This window comes from Eschrichtius robustus, chromosome 11, assembly GCF_028021215.1.
Source record: "Eschrichtius robustus isolate mEscRob2 chromosome 11, mEscRob2.pri, whole genome shotgun sequence".
NCBI classification, from domain to species: domain Eukaryota; kingdom Metazoa; phylum Chordata; class Mammalia; order Artiodactyla; family Eschrichtiidae; genus Eschrichtius; species Eschrichtius robustus.
The window spans coordinates 60,140,895-60,162,681 of NC_090834.1; the positions used below are offsets into that span (position 1 = coordinate 60,140,895).

The following is a 21,787-nucleotide window of genomic DNA, read 5'->3' on the forward strand; positions in this document are numbered from 1 at the left end:
TTGAAGTTTACAATCCAATGTTTTTAGTATATTGTTATGCTGTTAATACTTGCTAAATTTTTTTTTTTTTGATCATTCTTTTTTTTTTTTTTCACACACACACACTGTATTTTATTTTTACAAGAGATAAATAGACTGACACCAAGCATTGTACATGGATGACCACAACAAAAGCAACAATGATTGCAATTACCAAACATGAAACACACTCATACTATGTCATAATATTGACATTCAGTCCAGTAATCCTCCACTGTAACAGCTCCTTTACTTTGCAGTGAAAATTGATTTGTATATTCTTTGCCTCTGAGTCCTTGTGGGATTTTTTTTTTTTTAATTCAGACAGAAAGTCACAAAAATTATACTCATCCTCATCAGTTCACTCAGTCCCATGTAATTAAATTTTTTTTTTCATCTTGATCTTTTGTTAGCACTTTTATGAGTTCATCAGTTTTTCATTAGAGTTCTGAAAATGCTTATTCATTCAGTTCAGCAGTACAGTCAGTTACCAGAAACCTGTACTTGTCAGAGTCTTTTCCATGAATTTCTTAAAGATGAAACCCTTTTATAGGAACATATTTGCAAAAGCATCAGAGTACACACAGAACTGTCTGTAAATGACAAAAGACTTAAAAGTGACCACAGTTAAAAATTTGATGAAAGTTCATAATAATGCAGTTGACAAGAAAATTAGTTATTTCTGAGATATACATTTTAAGGTAATAACTAGGATTATGACTTATAACATTATACCAGAACATATAAGATTTTTAGAAATTTCATGTAATGTCTGAAACATTTATATTAACATATTTCCATACAAATAACCCAATGAAAGTTTAGTATTAGTTGTTTTGTTTGTTTTTTTTATACTGCAGGTTCTTATTAGGCATCAATTTTATACACATCAGTGTATACATGTCAATCCCAGTCGCCCAATTCAGCACAACACCATACCCACCCCACTGCAGTTTTCCCCCCTTGGTGTCCATATGTCCGTTCTCTACATCTGTGTCTCAACCTCTGCCCTGCAAACTGGCTCATCTGTACCATTTTTCTAGGTTCCACATACATGTGTTAATATACGATATTTGTTTTTCTCTTTCTGACTTACTTCACTCTGTATGACAGTCTCTAGATCCACCCACGTCTCAACAAATGACTCAATTTCGTTCCTTTTTATGGCTGAGTAATATTCCATTGTATATATGTACCACCACTTCTTTATCCATTCGTCTGTTGATGGGCATTTAGGTTGCTTCCATGACCTGGCTATTGTAAATAGTGCTGCAATGAACATTCGGGTGCATGTGTCTTTCTGAATTACGGTTTTCTCTGGGTATATGCCCAGTAGTGGGATTGCTGGGTCATATGGTAATTCTATGTTTACTTTTTTAAGGAACCTCCATATTGTTCTCCATAGTGGCTGTATCAATTTACATTCCCACCAACAGTGCAAGAGGGTTCCCTTTTCTCCACACCCTCTCCAGCATTTGTTGTTTGTACATTTTCTGATGATGCCCATTCTAACTGGTGTGAGGTGATACCTCATTGTAGTTTTGATTTGCATTTCTCTAATAATTAGTGATGTTGAGCATCTTTTCATGTGCTTCGTGGCCGCCTGTATGTCTTCTTTGGAGAAATGTCTATTTAGGTCTTCTGCCCATTTTTGGATTGGGGTGTTTGTTTCTTTAATATTGAGCTGAATGAGCTGTTTATATATTTTGGAGATTAATCCTTTGTCCGTTGATTCGTTTGCAAATATTTTCTCCCATTCTGAGGGTTGCCTTTTCGTCTTGTTTATGGTTTCCTTTGCTGTGCAAAAGCTTTGAAGTTTCATTAGGTCCCATTTGTTTATTTTTGTTTTTATTTCCATTACTCTAGGAGGTGGATCAAAAAAGATCTTGCTGTGATTTATGTCAAAGAGTGTTCTTCCTATGTTTTCCTCTAAGAGTTTTATAGTGTCCAGTCTTACATTTAGGTCTCTAATCCATTTTGAGTTTATTTTTGTGTATGGTGTTAGGGAGTATTCTAATTTCATTCTTTTACATGTAGCTGTCCAGTTTTCCCAGCACCACTTATTGAAGAGACTGTCTTTTCTCCATTGTATATCTTTGCCTCCTTTGTCATAGATTAGTTGACCATAGGTGCGTGGGTTTATCTCTGGGCTTTCTATCTTGTTCCATTGATCTATGTTTCTGTTTTTGTGCCAGTACCATATTGTCTTGATGACTGTAGCTTTGTAGTAGAGTCTGAAGTCAGGGAGTCTGATTCCTCCAGCTCCGTTTTTTCCCCTCAAGACTGCTTTGGCTATTCGGGGTCTTTTGTGTCTCCACACAAATTTTAAGATGATTTGTTCTAGTTCCGTAAAAAATGCCATTGGTAATTTGATAGGGATTGCATTGAATCTGTAGATTGCTTTGGGTAGTATAGTCATTTTCACAATGTTGATTCTTCCAATCCAAGGACATGGTATATCTCTCCATCTGTTGGTATCATCTTTAATTTCTTTCATCAGTGTCTTATAGTTTTCTGCATACAGGTCTTTTGTCTCCCTAGGTAGGTTTATTCCTAGGTATTTTATTCTTTTTGTTGCAATGGTAAATGGGAGTGTTTCCATAATTTCTCTTTCAGATTTTTCATCATTAGTGTATAGGAATGCAAGAGATTTCTGTGCATTAATTTTGTATCCTGCAACTTTACCATATTCATTAATTAGCTCTAGCAGTTTTCTGGTGGCAGTTTTAGGATTCTCTATGTATAATATCATGTCATCCGCAAACAGTGACAGTTTTACTTCTTCTTTTCCAATTTGTATTCATTTCTTTTTCTTCTCTGATTGCCGTGGCTAAGACTTCCAGAACTATGTTGAATAATAGTGGTGAGAGTGGACATCCTTGTCTCGTTCCTGATCTTAGAGGAAATGCTTTCAGTTTTTCACCATTGAGAATGATGTTTGCTGTGGGTTTGTCATATATGGCCTTTATTACGTTGAGGTAGGTTCCCTCTATGCCCACTTTCTGGAGAGTTTTTATCAGAAATGGGTGTTGAATTTTGTCAAAAGCTTTTTCTGCATCTACTGAGATGATCATATGGTTTTTCTTCTGCAGTTTGTTAATATGGTGTATCACATTGATTGATTTGCGTATATTGAAGAATCCTTGCATCCCTGGGATAAATCCCACTTGATCGTGGTGTATGATCCTTTTAATGTGTTGTTGGATTCTGTTTGCTAGTATTTTGTTGAGGATTTTTGCATCTATATTCATCAGTGATATTGGTCTGTAATTTTCTTTCTTTGTAGTGTCTTTGTCCGGTTTTGGTATCAGGGTGATGGTGGCCTCATAGAATGAGTTTGGGAGTGTTCCTTCCTCTGCAATTTTTTGGAAGAGTTTGAGAAGGATAGGTGTTAGCTCTTCTCTAAATGTTTGATAGAATTCACCTGTGAAGCCATCTGGTCCTGGACTTTTGTTTGTTGGAAGATTTTTAATCACAGTTTCAATTTCATTGCTTGTGATTGGTCTGTTCATATTTTCTGTTTCTTCCTGGGTCAGTCTTGGAAGGTTATACCTTTCTAAGAATTTGTCCATTTCTTCCAGGTTGTCCATTTTATTGGCATAAAGTTGCTTGTAGTAGTCTCTTAGGATGCTTTGTATTTCTGCAGTGTCTGTTGTAACTTCTCCTTTTTCATTTCTGATTTTATTGATTTGAGTCCTCTCCCTCTTTTTCTTGATGAGTCTGGCTAATGGCTTATCGATTTTGTTGATCTTCTCCAAGAACCAGCTTTTAGTTTTATTGATCTTTGCTATTGTTTTCTTTGTTTCTATTTCATTTATTTCTGCTCTGATCTTTATGATTTCTTTCCTTCTGCTAACTTTGGGTTTTGTTTGTTCTTCTTTCTCTAGTTTCTTTAGGTGTAAGGTTAGATTGTTTACTTGAGATTTTTCTTGTTTCTTTGGGTAGGCTTGTATAGCTATAAACTTCCCTCTTAGAACTGCTTTTGCTGCATCCCATAGGTTTTGGGTTGTCGTGTTTTCATTGTCATGTGTCTCTAGGTATTTTTTGATTTCTTCTTTGATTTCTTCAGTGATCTCTTGGTTATTTAGTAACGTATTGTTTAGCCTCCATGTGTTTGTCTTTTTTACGTTTTTTTCCGTGTAATTCATTTCTAATCTCATAGCGTTGTGGTCAGAAAAGATGCTTGATATGATTTCAATTTTCTTAAATTTACTGAGGCTTGATTTGTGACCCAAGATGTGATCTATCCTGGAGAATGTTCCGTGTGCACTTGAGAAGAACGTGTAATCTGCTGTTTTTGGATGGAATGTCCTATAAATATCAATTAAATCTATCTGGTCTATTGTGTCATTTAAAGCTTCTGTTTCCTTATTTATTTTCATTTTGGATGATCTGTCCATTGGTGTAAGTGAGGTGTTAAAGTCCCCCACTATTATCGTGTTACTGTCAATTTCCTCTTTTATGGCTGTTAGCAGTTGCCTTATGTATTGAGGTGCTCCTATGTTGGGTGCATATATATTTATAATTGTTATATCTTCTTCTTGGATTGATCCCTTGATCATTATGTAGTGTCCTTCTTTGTCTCTTGTAACATTCTTTACTTTAAAGTCTATTTTATCTGATATGAGTATAGCTACTCCAGCTTTCTTTTGATTTCCATTTGCCTGGAATATCTTTTTCCATCCCCTCACTTTCAGTGTGTATGTGTCCCTAGGTCTAAAGTGGGTCTCTTGTAGACAGCATATATATGGGTCTTGTTTTTGTATCCATTCAGCAAGCCTGTGTCTTTTGGTTGGAGCATTTAATCCATTCACGTTTAAGGTAATTATCGATATGTGTGTTCCTATAACCATTTTCTTAATTGTTTTGGGTTTGTTTTTGTAGGTCCTTTTCTTCTCTTGTGTTTCCCACTTAGAGAAGTTCCTTTAGCATTTGTTGTAGAGCTGGTTTGGTGGTGCTGAATTCTCTTAGCTTTTGCTTGTCTGTAAAGCTTTTGATTTCTCCATCAAATCTAAATGAGATCCTTGCCGGGTAGAGTAATCTTGGTTGTAGGTTCTTCCCTTTCATCACTTTAAGTATATCATGCCACTCCCTTCTGGCTTGTAGAGTTTCTGCTGAGAAATCAGCTGTTAACCTTATGGGAGGGAGTTCCCTTGTATGTTATTTGTCGTTTTTCCCTTGCTGCTTTCAATAATTTTTGTCTTTAATTTTTGCCACTTTGATTACTATGTGTCTCGGCGTGTTTCTCCTTGGGTTTATCCTGTATGGGACTCTCTGCGCTTCCTGGACTTGGGTGGCTATTTCCTTTCCCATGTTAGGGAAGTTTTCGACTATAATCTCTTCAAATATTTTCTCTGGCCCTTTCTCTCTCTCTTCTCCTTCTGGGACCCCTATAATGCGAATGTTGTTGCGTTTAATGTTGTCCCAGAGGTCTCTTAGGCTCTCTTCATTTCTTTTCATTCTTTTTTCTTTAGTCTGTTCCGCAGCAGTGAATTCCACCATTCTGTCTTCCAGGTCACTTATCCGTTCTTCTGCCTCAGTTATTCTGCTATTGATTCCTTCTAGTGTAGTTTTCATTTCAGTTATTGTATTGGTCATCTCTGTTTGTTTGTTCTTTAATTCTTCTAGGTCTTTGTTAATCATTTCTTGCATCCTCTCAATCTTTGCCTCCATTCTTATTCCGAGGTCCTGGATCATCTTCACTATCGTTATTCTGAATTCTTTTTCTGGAAGGTTGCCTATCTCCGCTTCATTTAGTTGTTTTTCTGGGGTTTTTTCTTGTTCCTTCATCTGATATATAGCCCTCTGCCTTTTCATCTTGTCTATCTTTCTGTAACTGTGGGTTTTGGTCCACAGGCTGCAGGATTGTAGTTTTTCTTGCTTCTGCTGTCTGCCCTCTGGTGGTTGAGGCTATCTCACTTGCTAAATTTTTAATATTTTTGGATACTTGTTAAAATTTATAATAAAATTGACTTTCACTATCCCTTTATTCTTACTTAAAGTGACTTAAAATATAAAAGGGGGGTGTTTATGGGCCCAGGTGGTAAATAGTGATGGCTATTGTTTTTGGTATATTAAGGGTAAAATCAGTGAGTAAAAGATCCATTTCCTCTGGTCCCCCTCCTGATGGGAAAGCAGGCCCCCTACAGCACCTATGCTCTCCCTTCCCCTCCCTCTGTAAAGCAAATACATTATTAAAGGTTATGGGAGCCCTACCCTCTCTCTAGGCAATTTTGGATTTTAATGGCTCCAGCTTCTCTGGTTCACCACACAAAGGACTGTTGGGTGCAAGCTCGTCATGGGGGCAGTCAATGGCTTGCCAGTGAGGGCAGGATGAACCCATTATAGCTGTCCTCACCAGAGGACAAAGGCCCAGCTGCACCTGGCCGGCTGAACTATTTAGTGCAATACAGGACTGAGCAGCAGAGGTGTGGTTTCATTTGAATTTCAGAGCTACAGGTCTCCATCTTTTTTGTTGTTGTAGAAACAAGAGTTTGGGATCAGATAAGTTGTTGCCAGTCTAGGATCTAATGTTACTTGTTCTCAAATGAGAAGTGGTAATCTCTCTAAGACAGTCTAAGTACAGTTGACCCTTGAACAATGTGGGTTTGAACTACACCGGCCCACTTATATGCGGATTTTTCTCAATAGTAAATACTATAGTACTACACTACCCGGGGTTAGTTGAATCCACAGATGCTGAACAGCAGATATGGAGGAACCGCATATACAGAGTTGACTGTTAAGTTAGGGTCTGCACCCCTGATGCCCCCATTGTTAAGGGTCAAACTGTATTTTCCAAAGCCTAAGATGTATTGCATGGGTTAATCAACACTGCTATAAAATGAAGTTAGTAATGGAATCTGCCCATAACAGGGATGTTGGGAAGATTAAATGAGACATCCACAGCAGGCTCAGGGCATGTAACAATAATCTCCTCACCATGGTCATGCTGCTTATCAAGTTATAAATAAATGTACCTTTGATTAGTAACAAATAGGGAAAAGGCTTAATAGCCATTTCATAAAATAATGTCAAGATCTCATGTCTCTTAGGGAGAAAATAGTAAGAAAAACTATCTTTTGAGACAGAAAATGTTGACTATCAATGATACCTAAATGTTTTCTTGGTCTGATGTTGACAGGCCTTACTGACATACAACAGCTTCATTTATACGTAGCCACACTGGAGCTCAGAAACAATCACTAAATGAAACACAGCACAGAAAAAGGCCATGTAAAATGGGGCTAGTGATACCTGCCCAGCTATGCCCACTTCCCTGTAGAAGCAGAAAGCATGGCCCCTGTGGTCAGGGCCCTTACAGTTAGGATGGGGAGAATCCATTACCATGAAGTTAGCTATTAATGATTTCCAAGAGGATAGATATGCTAAGTAGCTAGTAATAACAGCTAGCATTTACTGAGCACTTGCTATGAGCCAGGCACTGCTAAGAACATGCAGATGAACAGAGGCACAGGTATGTAACTGATGTGCCCATGCTTGTACTGCTAAAAGTTGTGGATCTAGTTTTGAATCCAGACAGACTGACCTGAAGGCCTGGGCTTGTAACTTGTCTCCAGATGATATAAATGACAAATAGTAGGGAAACATACTGATATTTAGATCTCCTTTAACTCCCATAACAGCCCTGTGAGATAACTGAGGATCAGAAAAGTCCAAAGTCATCCTCTCAGTGAATCAGTGCTGGTGCCAGCATTTTAACCCAGATCTCTGATCGCAAAGCCCAGTTTCTCCCCACAACCCCCTGAGTCTCCTTTGTAAAGTGCTCTGCAAGAGAAAGGTATCCTCCACTCTCACTCTGCTGACATCCTCACAGCCTTTGCCTCATTTCCCAACTAGGAGTGGAGATTAACTGACCTAGGGTGGGGAGATGGGAGGGTGTGCCAGCCCCAAGCCTACACTCTGCTGTGGGTTATAACAGCCTTTTCAACAGTGGTTTGCAAAACCAGATTGTCTGGGGGTGGAACCCACCTCCCTAAAATTAACCATCATCTGGATCCCACCAGTTCCTGTGCCTTTCCTGGTTCTACAGTGCTGTCTGTTGGTCTCCAACCTTTGTTTGCCCTTTAGGCCTATTCCCACACTCTCCCATGCCAGCAGGTGTTCTTTCCTTGCCTGATGGGCAAGTGGTTCAATCAGCACCCAGCTTTTGTTTGAGGCCCCCATCACCAGCTGCCAGGAGTCCTAATGACCAGAACCTAGTAACTCTTCAGGGCCTGACAATAACCTTTTGGTGAAGAGTCCATGGAAGGCTTCAGCACTTGCTTCCATGTTGCCAACAGCCATTATTCCCACCAGGCGGTCCCAAGGCCATTTCACAACATGGTCTTGGCTGACCAGCATCAACACCTTGCCTACTGAGGGGAGGGGCCACTGCATGAGTCTGGCCACAAGGTTAGACGTCAGATGCACACCTGGAAACCTGAACCTCAAAGGAAGTGAAGCAAAGAAAAGGACGGCTGAAAAAATCATTCACTGGGAATCTCGGGGTGGTAGTGATGACATCCTCTAAGGAAGTTTGCACTTCTTGATGAGCTGTGATTATGGAATGCTCATCTCAGCGCTACATTACGTGATTTTCTTAAGTAAACACTTAATTTAACCCCTCCTCCACCTCTGAGTAATGGGTAGACAGAGTTCACACTGATAATTCAAGCTGTATACTTGCACACTAATAATTTGCATACTTTTCTGCACATGTGTTATACTTCGATGAGTTTACTTCTCCCTCCCCAAGCTGCTACTTTGGTGCACCTTTCCTGTTACAGCACCACCTGGTGGGATGTTAACAGCACTACTGAATCCCAGATTTGACCTCCAGTTTTAAGTTTGCAGAAAACTCACTAGGAAAATAAATTTAAAAGATCACCTGATCAAATATGCAAAGAACTGACTGGCAATGCCAGTACTAGACACTAAGATCCTAGATGACCAGAACTGTCTTAACCTGTTTCCAGCACCACTACTCCACAGGCTCAAATTAGTTGAAATGGTTTCACTACCAACAGTCTACTCATAAATGAACTACATCATAAGCCCAGAAATAAATACAGGAAAAAATCAGCTTAGCTCAGTTCACACGCTAACATTTTTCAGTAACCACCTCTCTCAGCCCTCTCCATAAAACTTTCTTTCGCTTGAGAAAGGGCTCATTCCTGGAAATGTGCCACCCCAGGGTAAGGGGAAGCACAGGGAAATGAAAAATGTTTTTGTATCCAGGCTCTAGTTCCTAGCCGCAAGATAAAACATTTACATGAACCCACTCCCTGGAACACAGTAAATGGTCATTAACACATTAGCTATTTCAGTGGTTGGAAAATTGTAAAGAAGTATTTCTACTACTGAGACATGGTCTCAACTCCATTAACACTGACAAAAACAATGAGATGTTACTCTCTAGACAGTAGAAACATCCAAGGCTCTGTTAAAAGGGGACACACAGATAATGTCAGCGTGCTCTCAACATAATTCACTACCTCTAATTAATCTTGTAGGATTTTTATGCCAGTCTGTCCCTCACTAGTTTCACCTGAATAAATGAAAAGCACCCAATTTCTAATAAATACGTATCAGCAAACACCTTCAAAATATCACAGATAAAACTGTAGATAATTTAAATGTTCTTTATACTTTTCTAGAGTGTAATGGTTAAGAGAACAGGACAAAGAAATGTGGATTCTAATCGCAGCTTTATAACGCTTAGGCAAACTCACTTCTGAGCATGAGGCTCTTTCTTCATCAGCAGCGCAATCAAATTCCCTTTTAGAGATGTTGAGGATTAAATGAGAATGTATGTACCTAGAAATGAACACCACCTAGAGCACAGTATAACCCAAAATATAACGGTCATTATATTTTCTATGTGTAATAGAGAAAATGATCCTAAATACGTCCTTCTAAACCTCTAACCCTGAACTCCAGGTTGAGTCAATCAGGGTGCTGTCCTGTTAACAATCAGCCATCACCATCACCAGATTTGCTCCCCCACAAGGTATTTTCTTGGTTACTTCTGCCTGGGTCCTCCTGTTCTGGACCTCTCCTCACAAGTACAATTGAAACCAACAGGATTTTTACGGAGAGCACACAAACACTGTGAACCAGACAGCCCTAAGAATCTATCAAGCAATGCTCTCATGGAGTGACATGACCATCAGTCTGAATACTGGATGTAGAGTCTAGTCAGGCCACAGGTCTTTTAAAAAGATTTTATTAAAGGTCTTTATAGAGCAACATCCAGACTCCAGATCCAGCGGCCAAGGAGACCCTGAAACCAAATAAAACAAATAAAGTACAATAAGAACAGAAAATACACCTGAATATCGGGTTTGCATGAAAATTAATACACAAAGAATGTCTAGAAACAAACAACACAACAGGCGCTGGGCACAGGAGAGGCTTGTTGTTACTGTTTTAAGGGGATTGCTTCAGAACAGCTAATTACTAGCAAGAGTGCCTTGAAAATTTTAAGTTAAGGGAGGACAATAAAGAACTCTTATTTAAAACAGTGGTAAACGCAGGAACGTCTTAAAGAGACCAAAGGCACACACTCCTCCCAATAGCATACCATGTTAAATGAGTCCCTGGCTGCAACCTGTGTTCTCGCATGTAAAGCAAATGTAATCCAATTTTTATTCACTAGGTGCTCTCACAGCGTGGGACACAAGTGTTAACAAGGACAATGGAATAGGGTCCTATTCCGCCCCAAGAGGGCCTTACAGACATACCTATTATGCTGTGGGTACCGGCTGAGGCATGGCAGGCGGCTCTGGCTTCCCACCCTTCTGTTCGGAGATGGGAGTGGTGGGCAGTATTTCATCTTTGGGTTCCACAATGCTCACGTGATCAGGCAGGGGCTTCTTAGGGCCAATCTTACCAGTTGGGTCCCAAGGCAGCATGATCTTTACCTTGATGCCCAGCACACCTAGAAGATGCCATAGTTAAGACGGAGCTATGGTTCCATCACCCCCCACTACACGACGGGACAGGGCAGAAGGGAAAAAGGAAGTTACTCAAGCAGCCCTGGGTCTGGTCCCTTCTCAGACAAATGCCTCTAATCAATCAATGAAGAGGACACTTTTGCAAAAGGAACCCATGCACAGCACCACAGAACGTGGCACTGACAAGGACCAAGAGCAGGATGTGCCCTTTCTGACTCGTCATCGTGTCATCACTGAAGGGTACACCAGTGGCCGAGACAAGGGCAAACCAACTCTCTCCAATGAATCTAAACAAAAAAATGCTCCACGACTCCCAGACAAATCCCCGAAACACTGAGCTGTGTATATAAAACCACATCTACCCGTTTAAAAAGCCCCTTGCCCCAAGCACTCCTGGCTGCTCACCCTGTCTGAGCAGCACGTGGCGCACGGCAGTATCAACATAGTAGTTAACAGGGTCCCCGCTGTGGATCATCAGGCCATCCACAAACTTCATGGATTTAGCCCTCTGTCCTCGGAGTTTCCCCGACACCACGACCTCGCAGCCTTTGGCCCCACTCTCCATGATGAACCGCAGCACACCATAGCAGGCCCTTTGGGAGCACAAGAGACAAATGGCCATTTGTGTTATCACCAGACAGGATTGCTCAACCCCACCCTGCTAAAGAAAAAACACTCATTAGCCTGCACTGACTACTTTCAATGTTCCTTTAACGGAGAATAAGTTTGACCAGAGCCTGACCCAAGAGCTAGAAACTTTCTTCCACTCCCATCACACCTAATCTTAGGGAATTCCTCAGGGAAACACACCAAGTTCCTTCTAACCAAGTGCTTTCCAACCTTGGCTGCACACTAGGATCGCCTCAAGGTTAAAAATGAACCACTCTTAAACTTTGGTGTGTGCAAAATTCACCTGGAGGGATTATGAAGACAGACTGCTGGGCTGCACCCCCCATTTCCCAATTCAGTGAGCCCGGGTTGGAGACTGAGAATTTTTTTTTTTTTTTTTACATCTTTATTGGAGCATAATTGCCTTACAATGGTGAATCAGTTATACATATACATACGTCCCCATATCTCTTCCCTCCCACCTCTCCAGGTGGTCACAAAGCACTGAGCTGATCTCCCTGTGCTATGCGGCTGCTTCCCACTAGCTATCTATTTTACGTTTGGTAATGTATATATGTCCATGCCACTCTCTCACTTTGTCACAGCTTACCCGTCCCCCTCTCCATATCCTCAAGTCCATTCTCTAGTAGGTCTGTGAGACTGAGAATTTTTATTTCTAACCACTCCTCGGGTGATGGCAGTGATGCTGGCCCGCGGACCAAACTTCTGAGAATCACTGTTCTAAGCGGCAGAGCTGGCATTCAAACCAGGTGGGCAGTCTTCCGCACATCCTTGCCTACAGCACTCCACCATGTCAACCTGTCTACAGCACAGCTCTAGCGTCCCTCCTCCGCTGAAAAACCTCCCAGGGCTCTGCGTTAAGTATTAACAAATTCCAGACACCCGGGCAAGGCATTTCCATTTACTCCACAAATAGTGGAACTACTCAAAGAACTGCCAGCTGAAATCTTACCAGTAGGCCCAGCGCTAGGGCCAATCTAACCACCTCATGTCCTTCACTCCTCATGTTACTATCTACATACACAGAAATCTGACTAGATTTTAAGCTCTCCCATCAGGGAGGAGTCTTAGCTCTTCACAGTCCCCAGAGAATTAACAACACAGAATGGATCTGAATGGCTTCAAAAGGAACCCTAACCACTCCCCCGCACCACCCCGTTCTATTTTTGTTTTACTCCCAAAGCACACCCAGAATAGTTCTCCATCAGAGCACCCACCACTCTTTAAAAATTTGATTCTTTACAAGTCTTTCTTACTAGGCTTCCAGTTCAGTGACGACATGGATTAGCAATGTCTTATTGTTAAAACCCTCAGAGACTAACCGAGCCTGTCACATAAAAAGAGTTCATTTACTAAATGACCAAAATGATGATATTCTGATCCACAAAAGGACACAACCATTAAAAATCTCAGGACGCTTACCTCCGCACAGCAAGGCCTCCTAGGAGTTTGTAACGCAGAGACTCTGCCTGGGCAATGGCACAGAGACCTCTTGTGGCCACCTTTTCAGCATAAAGCTTTAAGAAGGAAACAAGGGACATCCTTAAACTTGTTACCTTTGCCACTGTTTTCAAATAAAAACCAGTACATCCAGGGGCTTCCCTGGTGGCGCAGTGGTTGAGAATCTGCCTGCTAGTGCAGGGGACACGGGTTCGAGCCCTGGTCTGGGAAGATCCCACATGCCGCGGAGCAGCTGGGCCCGTGAGCCACAACTACTGAGCCTGCGCGTCTGGAGCCTGTGCTCCGCAACAAGAGAGGCTGCGACAGTGAGAGGCCCGCGCACCGCGATGAAGAGTGGCCCCCACTTGCCCCAACTAGAGAAAGCCCTCGCACAGAAACGAAGACCCAACACAGCCAAAAATAAATAAATTGATTAAAAAAAACAAAAACAAAACGGAGCTAAAACTCAAGCCCTCTTAAAAAAAAAAAAAACAAAAAAACCAGTACATCCATCATACAAGCATACGCCGTTTTATGTATCATTGTACTACCCAAGTACTAAAGCACTTCTAATGCCCACACCTAACACACACTCAGTGACATAGGCTGAACTATTCCTCATTGCCCTCCCACCCCCAGCTCTTTCTATGGCCATACCAAGGAGACCGATGGGGCATCCAGTCCCTCATATGTATCATTACTACACCCAAGGTGAATGTAAAATCCTGCTAACTGCTTATTAGAAGAACTTCAACAAAATACCAATCCATTTGTATTACTCACTGATCACAAATAACTTTTCAGGGTGATAATATGGGTTTTCAGAAGTACCATCCTGAAGAGCCATTTCCAGGCCCACAGGAACCTCTGGCATAAACCAGGACCACCCACCTCTACACTGCCCTCAGGGAAGCCAAATCTCTTCTGAACCACAGCAGTCAATTCCCGGATCCGCCGGCCCTTCTCACCAAGAACATTCTGTGTCCTGGGGAAAATAAAGAATGACAATTCACAGCTCTCGTAAAATTCCAGATGTGATTTTAAATCTTGCTCATGTGTGGTAGTAAAATCTCATTCATCTGACACGAGCCAAGTATAAATTTTGGATGACAAGAACTAGAGTTAATTTTTTTTCTAAATGCAGCTTAAAAAAACTACATTCACTAAGACTAAGTTCATTGGTTGTCCCCTTAAGTTTACAGAACAGACCACCTTAGTACAGATGACAATTATAGGTGATGGCCAGAAAAAATGAATTTTTACCTGGTGGCCAAGATAATGATTTCTGTCCTGGTTGGTGTAACTCGGACCTCAACTCCAGAGTACCCATCTTCAGCCAGCTCCCGAGTGAGAAACTCATTCAGTTCAGCTTTGAATATGCCGTCAGCAACAAACTAACCAAAAAGTAAATTCAAAATTAGGATGTGGGCGCAGGTTCACTTTTTCTAGCCCAGGCTTTCAGCCAATGCAACCCTCATCAAAACTCAACACCTCCAACAAATGACCCATCATCGATTATTTTACCTTTGTTCCAGAGGGAACATGGCAACCCTTCTCAGACAAATGCCTCTAGGTCATCTTTTGGAAGTTACTTTGACCCAGGGCCCTTAAAACTGTGCCACAGAACGCAGCACAGAGTAGGGGCCACATGGACAAAGAGAACACCTCCAGTCAGACTCGTCATCTTCTCTTCATTGAAGGGTTTTAAAACTGTCATTTACATGTACACATGCTAAACAAAAAACTGCTCTTAAATGGCACATTTAGAACTAATTCAGCACAGCAGGAACACTATGTTTGCAACCAGCAAAAAGAGCAGATAGTGACTTTAGTTAAGCAGTCTCACCTGTAGACACAACTGGGCCCATGAGAAGAATCCCAGTCACCTTAATTATTGCTTTAATTATTCCCAGGTGTTTCACAAAGTCGGCAAATCCTAACTCACAAAAGCGTGTGGATTTCACCTTAACATCGATGTTATGTGTACACAAAATGGCAAACTGTCTAAAAGCAAATGCACTTTACACACTTCTCTCCCATGGAAAAGCAAAAAATTAAACTCAAGGAAGCGTTTTCCCCAGGTCCCCCCTCCATTTCCCCAGAACTTTTCCTTGGCCCCAAATGGAACAAGAAATTGTCAGTAACCTTCCCGACGGAGGTCTTTGGGGTCAGAAGGCTGCACCCCGACAGGACTAGTAAAAAGGCAAGAATACACTGCTACCGCCCTTTCCCAAAGCCACAGTTAAGACGAGGGAAATGGCTCATGCCCTCAAAACACCACACGTTTACTAGTTTTATTGATTGACCAAGAAATGCTCACAAGCGCCTTCTCCGGTGCAGGAGGGGTCCCCGGTGCTCACCTCTGCTCTCCGCCCGGAACCGGCAGAAATCTCTTCTCTCCCATCCCCACCATACTGCGCTCGCCCGGCTCGGGCCTGCGCTCAATCAACCTCCATCCGCGGCCCACGGGAATGCCACGCGGCCCAGCCACTGCCCGAGGCATGGCAAGGAGCCGCGGGGCTCGCGACGGCACCCAGAGAAGCTCCTGACCGCGGGACTCCAAAGTTCCCTGCAACCGGGCCCCTGTGTGTCTCACCTTCCTCTTCTTGGATATCTGCACCGCCATCTTGCCGCCACGCGCCGCCGAAAGGAAAAGAAGTGGCGAGTGGGCGGAAGTGCGGATAAAGGGCGCTGTACGACGACAAAGAACTGCGCGACGTCGACGCCTGTAGGCGCTCATGGGAAATGTAGTTTTTACTTTAGGAAGGAGGTAAAAGGAAAGAGAAGAGTAATGGAGACACCTATAGGCAGAAACAGGATCAGATCAATCGGAACTTAAAAACTACAAGGGAGCTTAGAGTCAAATTCTCATCAGTTTAAAAACGAGCAACGGCCGGCGCAGAGATGGAAATTACAGGCATAAGCTCACACAACAAATGCATAGAACCCTGGTCCCTACACTTTACGCTGTAATGCAAATCGGCTGAAAGCCCTCAATGAAATTCATTGAGGCGCCTATCTCTTCCAATCTATGTCCATTTCCTCTGTTCCAAATGATAATAATAATAATATCTAATATGTATTAAATATTCTAAGGACTGTTTTTTTTCCCCCTGAGGACTGTTTAATGACCTTTATATTATTAACCCATTTACCTCTACCTCACTTTCATAAAGTCTGTCACAACTTGTAACAGAAGTCACAATAGTGGCTCACAATTCTTTTTCAGGGCTTCCCTGGTGGCGCAGTGGTTGAGAATCTGCCTGCCAATGAAGGGGACACAGGTTCGAGCCCTGGTCTGGGAAGATCCCACATGCCGCGGAGCAACTGGGCCCGTGAGCCACAACTACTGAGCCTGCGCGTCTGGAGCCTGTGCTCCGCAATAAGAGAGGCTGCGACAGTGAGAGGCCCGCGATAGTGAGAGGCCCGCGCACCGCGATGAAGAGTGGCCCCCGCTCTCCGCAACTAGAGAAAGCCCTCGCACAGAAACGAAGACCCAACACAGCTAAAAATAAATAAATAAAAATTTAAAAAAATCTATTAAAACAATTCTTCTTCAATTAAAAAAATTTCCCCTCACATTTTATTACGAAAAATTTCAAGCGTACAGAAAAGTTGGAAGGATTGTACAGTGCACACCCATATATTCATCACCTAGGTGCTGCAATTAACATTTTTGCTATATTTGCTTTATCACGTATGTATCCATCCCTCTATCCACACAACGATGCATCTTTTGATGCATTTCAAAGCTACTTGCAGACATCAGCACACTTCACTCCTTAACACTTCACCAACAGGTTTTTTTTCCAGCTTTATTGAGAAAAAATTGACATACATGAATGTATAAGTTTAAGGCATACAACATAATGGCTTGATTTACATACATCATGAAATGGCTTGTGGTAATCAAGAAATGATTACCACAAAAGGTTCAGCTAACATCCATCATCTCATATAGATACAAAAAAAAGAAAGAAAAAAATTTTCCTTGTGATGAACAGTTTTATTTTAAATCTGAATAGTTTGCCTCCATTTAACAATCAGATTTCTCTATAAAACTAGGTTTTCTTAAAAATATAGAAAAGTCTAGCAAAATACTGGGCCCACATTTCCTCATAGCAGCACTCTCCTTCCCTGTTATATGGAAAAGGGTTTTTCGATGTGCCAAGGTCTCTGGCAGCTTCACTTACTTATTGTCTGGTCCTAGAAGCCATTTGAGCTTTTCCCCAGCACTGAAACAACTCTGATGCTGAGCTCTGTCCTATAATCATGGAATTAACAGAGTTCTGGGGGGAGCTGTACAGAGGGACCAGGGAAGATAGAAAGAATTGGATGAACCAAAAAGACATGCTGTGGACCTGCTGTACCTTGGTGATGGATTGAGGTTGAGGGGGGAATTGAGAATGACACCAGGGGTGGATGCTTAGTGACAATGCTCACTGAGGTAAGGAAATCAGGAACAGGCTTTTTTCTCCATGTGTCATCTCTCTCTGTCACTTCCTCTAGGATTGGGCCTCTCCTAGTTGCTCCCGTAACTATAACACTCATCTCACTGGGTTGGAATGGCCTGTCAATACATTTCTCCCACTAGACTGTAAGCTCCATAAGAGCCGAGACCAAGCCTGTTTTGTTCATTACATCCAGAGTCTAAGATATGGCCTGGCTCAGGCCCAGTGTCAATCAAAGTTTGATTATCAAGCAAATCAATGCATGAATTCTAGATCACTTTTTGGTTGTGTGGTTCATATGAATTTGCTTACAAGTGCCATATCTTACCTGGGTTGCCCACAAAACCAAGTTGTAGAGACTCAAAGCTGAGGAGCAGACCATGGCAAGTTCTTTGAGGTAAACGTCACCTCTGGAGTCTCCACAGTAGCTCATCTGCTGCCCTTCCCCAATGACACAAGAGGATGCCTGCCTGGGTATTGTCCTCTGGTCCCAGGAGAAAGCCCATGAAGGAAACGTTTATCTTTACCATAATGCCTTTCACTTTATCTAACTATTATTAAGACATTATATTACTCAAAATAACACTGTAAAAATAATAGCAGTCACAATACGCTGAATTTTTTTTTTAATTTTATTTTTAGCTGTGTTGGGTCTTCGTTTCTGTGCGAGGGCTTTCTCTTGTTGCGGCAAGCGGGGGCCACTCTTCATTGCGATGCGCAGGCCTCTCACTATCGCGGCCTCTCTTGTAGTGGAGCACAGGCTCCAGACGCGCAGGCTCAGTAATTGTGGCTCACGGGCCCAGTTGCTCTGCGGCATGTGAGATCTTCCCAGACCAGGGCTCGAACCCGTGTCCCCTGCATTGGCAGGCAGATTCTCAACCACTGCGCCACCAGGGAAGCCCCTTTAATTTTTAATTTTTATTTTTTTTGGCTGCGTTGGGTCTTTGTTGCTGCGTGAGGGCTTTCTCTAGTTGCAGTGAGTGGGGGCTACTCTTCATTGCGGTGTGTGGGCTTCTCATTGTGGTGGCTTCTCTTATTGCGGAGCATGGGCTCTAGGCACGTGGTCTCAGTAGTTGTGGCACACGGGCTCAGTAGTTGTGGCGCACGGGCTTAGTTACTCCGCGGCATGTGGGATCTTCCCAGACCAGGGCTTGAACTCGTGTCCCCTGCATTGGCAGGCGGATTCTTAACCACTGTGCCACTAGGGAAGTCCTGAATTCTTTTTTTAAAAAGAATATTTATTTATTTATTTGGCTGCACTGGGTCTTCGTTGCCATGTGCAGGATCTTTGTTGCAGCATGCAGGGTCTTTAGTTGCAGCATGCAAACTCTTAGTTGCGGCATGTGGGATCTAGTTCCCTGGCCAGGGATCAAACCCAGGCCCCCTGCATTGGGAACTCAGAGTCGTAGCCACTGGACCACCAGGGAAGTCCCTACACTGAATTCTAATTAAAAGTTGGGACCGTGAGGGAATTCCCTGGTGGTCCAGTGGTTAGGACTCTGTGCTTTCTGTCAAGGGCCCAGGGTTCAATCCCTGGTCAGCTGTTCGGCGTGGCGGGGGAAAAAAATAGATATCTGACTTTGGGACTTCCCTGGTGGTCCACTGGTTAAGACTCCTCGCTTCCACTGCAGGGGGCGCAGGTTCGATCCCTGGTGAGGGAACCAAGATCCCGCAAGCTTCACAGTGTGGCCAAAATAAAAGTTGGGACTGCGAGAGTGACTTAATCTCTACCTGGATATCCAAAATGTAAACAAGGTTTAGTCAGTTTGGCCCTTCATGCCACAGGAGCGTACCTGGAACTATGAAGAGAGGGCGACATGTCTGTGAGTGCCACACAGGTCCTGTCCTGAAATTCCTAAAAATCAAAGGTGAGACTTGCCTGGTTGAATGAATATAGCCCACAGTTTTGGAGAACAGTTTAGTCACTTGAAGACCAGTGAAGCACAGTGGAATCTCATAGAAAGCATTTAACACATGCGGATCCAACTAGAGGATCTTGGCAAAAAAAGAAGAGAGAATTTAAATAGAGTGAGTGAAGGGACTTCCCTGGTGGTGCAGTGGTTAAGAATCCGCCTGCCAATGCAGGGGACATAGGTTCGAGCCCTGGTCTGGGAGGATCCCACATGCCGCAGAGCGACTAAGCCCATGGGCCACAACTACTGAGCCTGCACTCTAGAGCCCACCAGCCACAACTACTGAGCCCGTGTGCCACAACTACTGAAGCCCGCTCACCTAGAGCCCCTGCTCCGCAGCAAAGAGAAGCCACTGCAATGAGAAGCCCACGCACCACAACGAAGAGTAGTCCCCGCTCGCCGCCAACTAGAGACAGCCCACGCGCGCAGTAGTGAAGACCCAATGCAGCCAAAAATAAATAAATAAATCGAGTGAGTGAAGGTGGGTGTGCCTGCCTCCCTGCTCAGTGAGCACGTGAGGTGGGAGGACAGAGGAGCTCTTCTGCTTAACCAGGCTGTGTAGGTCTTGCTTCCCGAGGACCTCTCCTGGGGTGAGCATCTAGCTGGGCTGAGTGTTCAACGATTTATGTTTTTTTCCTACAAGACCTCTGAATAAGCCAACAACTTTTTCCAGTGTTCAACCGAAGAACCAGGGATCTGTGCCAGTCCTAGAGGGAAAACTGGATTGACAGAGAGAGGGTAGGTACATCAGTCTCCACTAGACGAAGCAGTCCCCAACCTTTTCGGCACCAGGGACCAGTTTCATGGAAGACAATTTTTCCACGGACAGGATGCGGGGGGAATGGTTCAGGCAGTAATGCGAGTGATGGGGAGCGGCAGATGAAGCTTCGCTGGTCCACCGCTCACCTCCTGCTGTGCAGCCCGGTTCCTAACAGGCCGCAGACTGATACTGGTCCGGGGGTTGGGGACCCCTGCACTAGAGCACCTCTTAAGAGATTATTGTTTTAGGATAATATCGACTATATTTGGTCATCACTTCCTTTAGATAATAACGTCTCCAAGCGAGATACGATGATGCCATCACATTCTCAATGATTTGATTAAAATTCATCAGTGACTCACTCTGGGCCTTGAACTGAGTCTCTGGATATCAAGAGAACAATACTATAGAATAAATTTTTAAAGAACTTTAATTAATTAATTTATTTATTGGCCTCGCTGCATGGCTTGTGGGATCTTAGTTCCCCAACCAGGGATCGAACCTGGGCCCATGGCAGTGGAAGTACTGAGTCCTAACCACTGGATTGCCAGGGAAAGCCCCAAGAATTTAAAAAATTTATTGTTTTGTATCATTGCTAAAAGACTCACACTTCTGTTACCCCTAATTCCGATAAAAATAAGATCCAGTGTACAGAAGGGTGTGAGAAAGAGAGTATCCTCACCCTGTAGGTGGGGTGTAAACTGGGCTTCCTTTGGGAAGGCAGCTTGACGGTACCTACTCTAACTTAAGATGTCAATTCCCTTTGGCCCAGCAAATATGTTCACTTTTATCTACTCCAGAGAAACACACAAATGTAAATGAAAGTGGTGCAAGAATGTTTATTATGGTATTATTAGTAACAATGAAAACATAAATTAAAAACAGCCTGAAAGCCCTGCAGTAGGGAAATGGTTATGGAATATTATGTAGTGATTAAAAAGAATGAGGTGAATATATGTATGTACGTGAAAAGAGCACCAAGAAATATCACTGTGACCAAACTTATTTTCAGAACAATATGGACTGTGTAATATTTACGTACAATAAAATAAAATGGATATGCATATAAACACATAGGAGGATCTATACCCAACCGATAGATAACTAAGCTTACTTGGGGAATTGCAATAGTATTGGGGGAGCTTTAGGGGCAATTTACTTTATTGCTTGACTTTTCTTATAATAAAATATTTTCATGTATCACTTGTGAAATTTATTTTTTTATTTTTTGGCCATGCCACACGTCATGCAGTACCTTCCCCGACCAGGGATCGAACCCGTACCCCCTGCATTGGGAGCGCAGAGTCTTAACCACTGGACCACCAGGGAAGTCCCACTTGTGAAATTTAAAATGAATACAAATGGAAAAATATTCAAGGGCCGCATACAGATAGGATTTCTGATCACGTGGCTTGTGAAACAATGTGAATGTCCCAGCCTCCAACACCAAATCCCATAATCCTTTCTTCTGGAAGCTCAGAATAAAGAAAAGTTTATTCTCTTAATCAGACTATAAATCTGTACTGTCCCATATGGCAGCCACTGGCCTCGCAGGGCTACTGAGCAATTGAAATGTGGCTGGTCTGAGTGGAAAAGGGCCATAAGTGTAAAATACAC

The 21,787-nt window shown here is 42.7% G+C and overlaps 1 protein-coding gene and 2 non-coding genes across 3 annotated transcripts; all 3 read right to left on the reverse strand.

The window, feature by feature from the left end:
* Positions 1-10,232: 10,232 nt before the first annotated feature.
* RPS3 (ribosomal protein S3) lies at positions 10,233-15,726 on the reverse strand. Its single transcript, XM_068554637.1, has 7 exons — positions 15,643-15,726; positions 14,310-14,440; positions 13,938-14,031; positions 13,029-13,123; positions 11,382-11,569; positions 10,764-10,960; positions 10,233-10,303 (listed from the first exon to the last, which is right to left on the reverse strand). Exons 1-6 carry the CDS (start codon positions 15,670-15,672, stop codon positions 10,767-10,769), a joined length of 732 nt encoding a protein of 243 aa, XP_068410738.1. The 5' UTR covers positions 15,673-15,726; the 3' UTR covers positions 10,233-10,303; positions 10,764-10,766.
* On the reverse strand, positions 11,071-11,215 carry LOC137772781 (small nucleolar RNA SNORD15). Its single transcript, XR_011075581.1, has one exon. It is a non-coding gene; the product is annotated as a small nucleolar RNA SNORD15 (small nucleolar RNA).
* LOC137772782 (small nucleolar RNA SNORD15) lies at positions 14,597-14,746 on the reverse strand. Its single transcript, XR_011075582.1, has one exon. It is a non-coding gene; the product is annotated as a small nucleolar RNA SNORD15 (small nucleolar RNA).
* Positions 15,727-21,787: the final 6,061 nt, after the last annotated feature.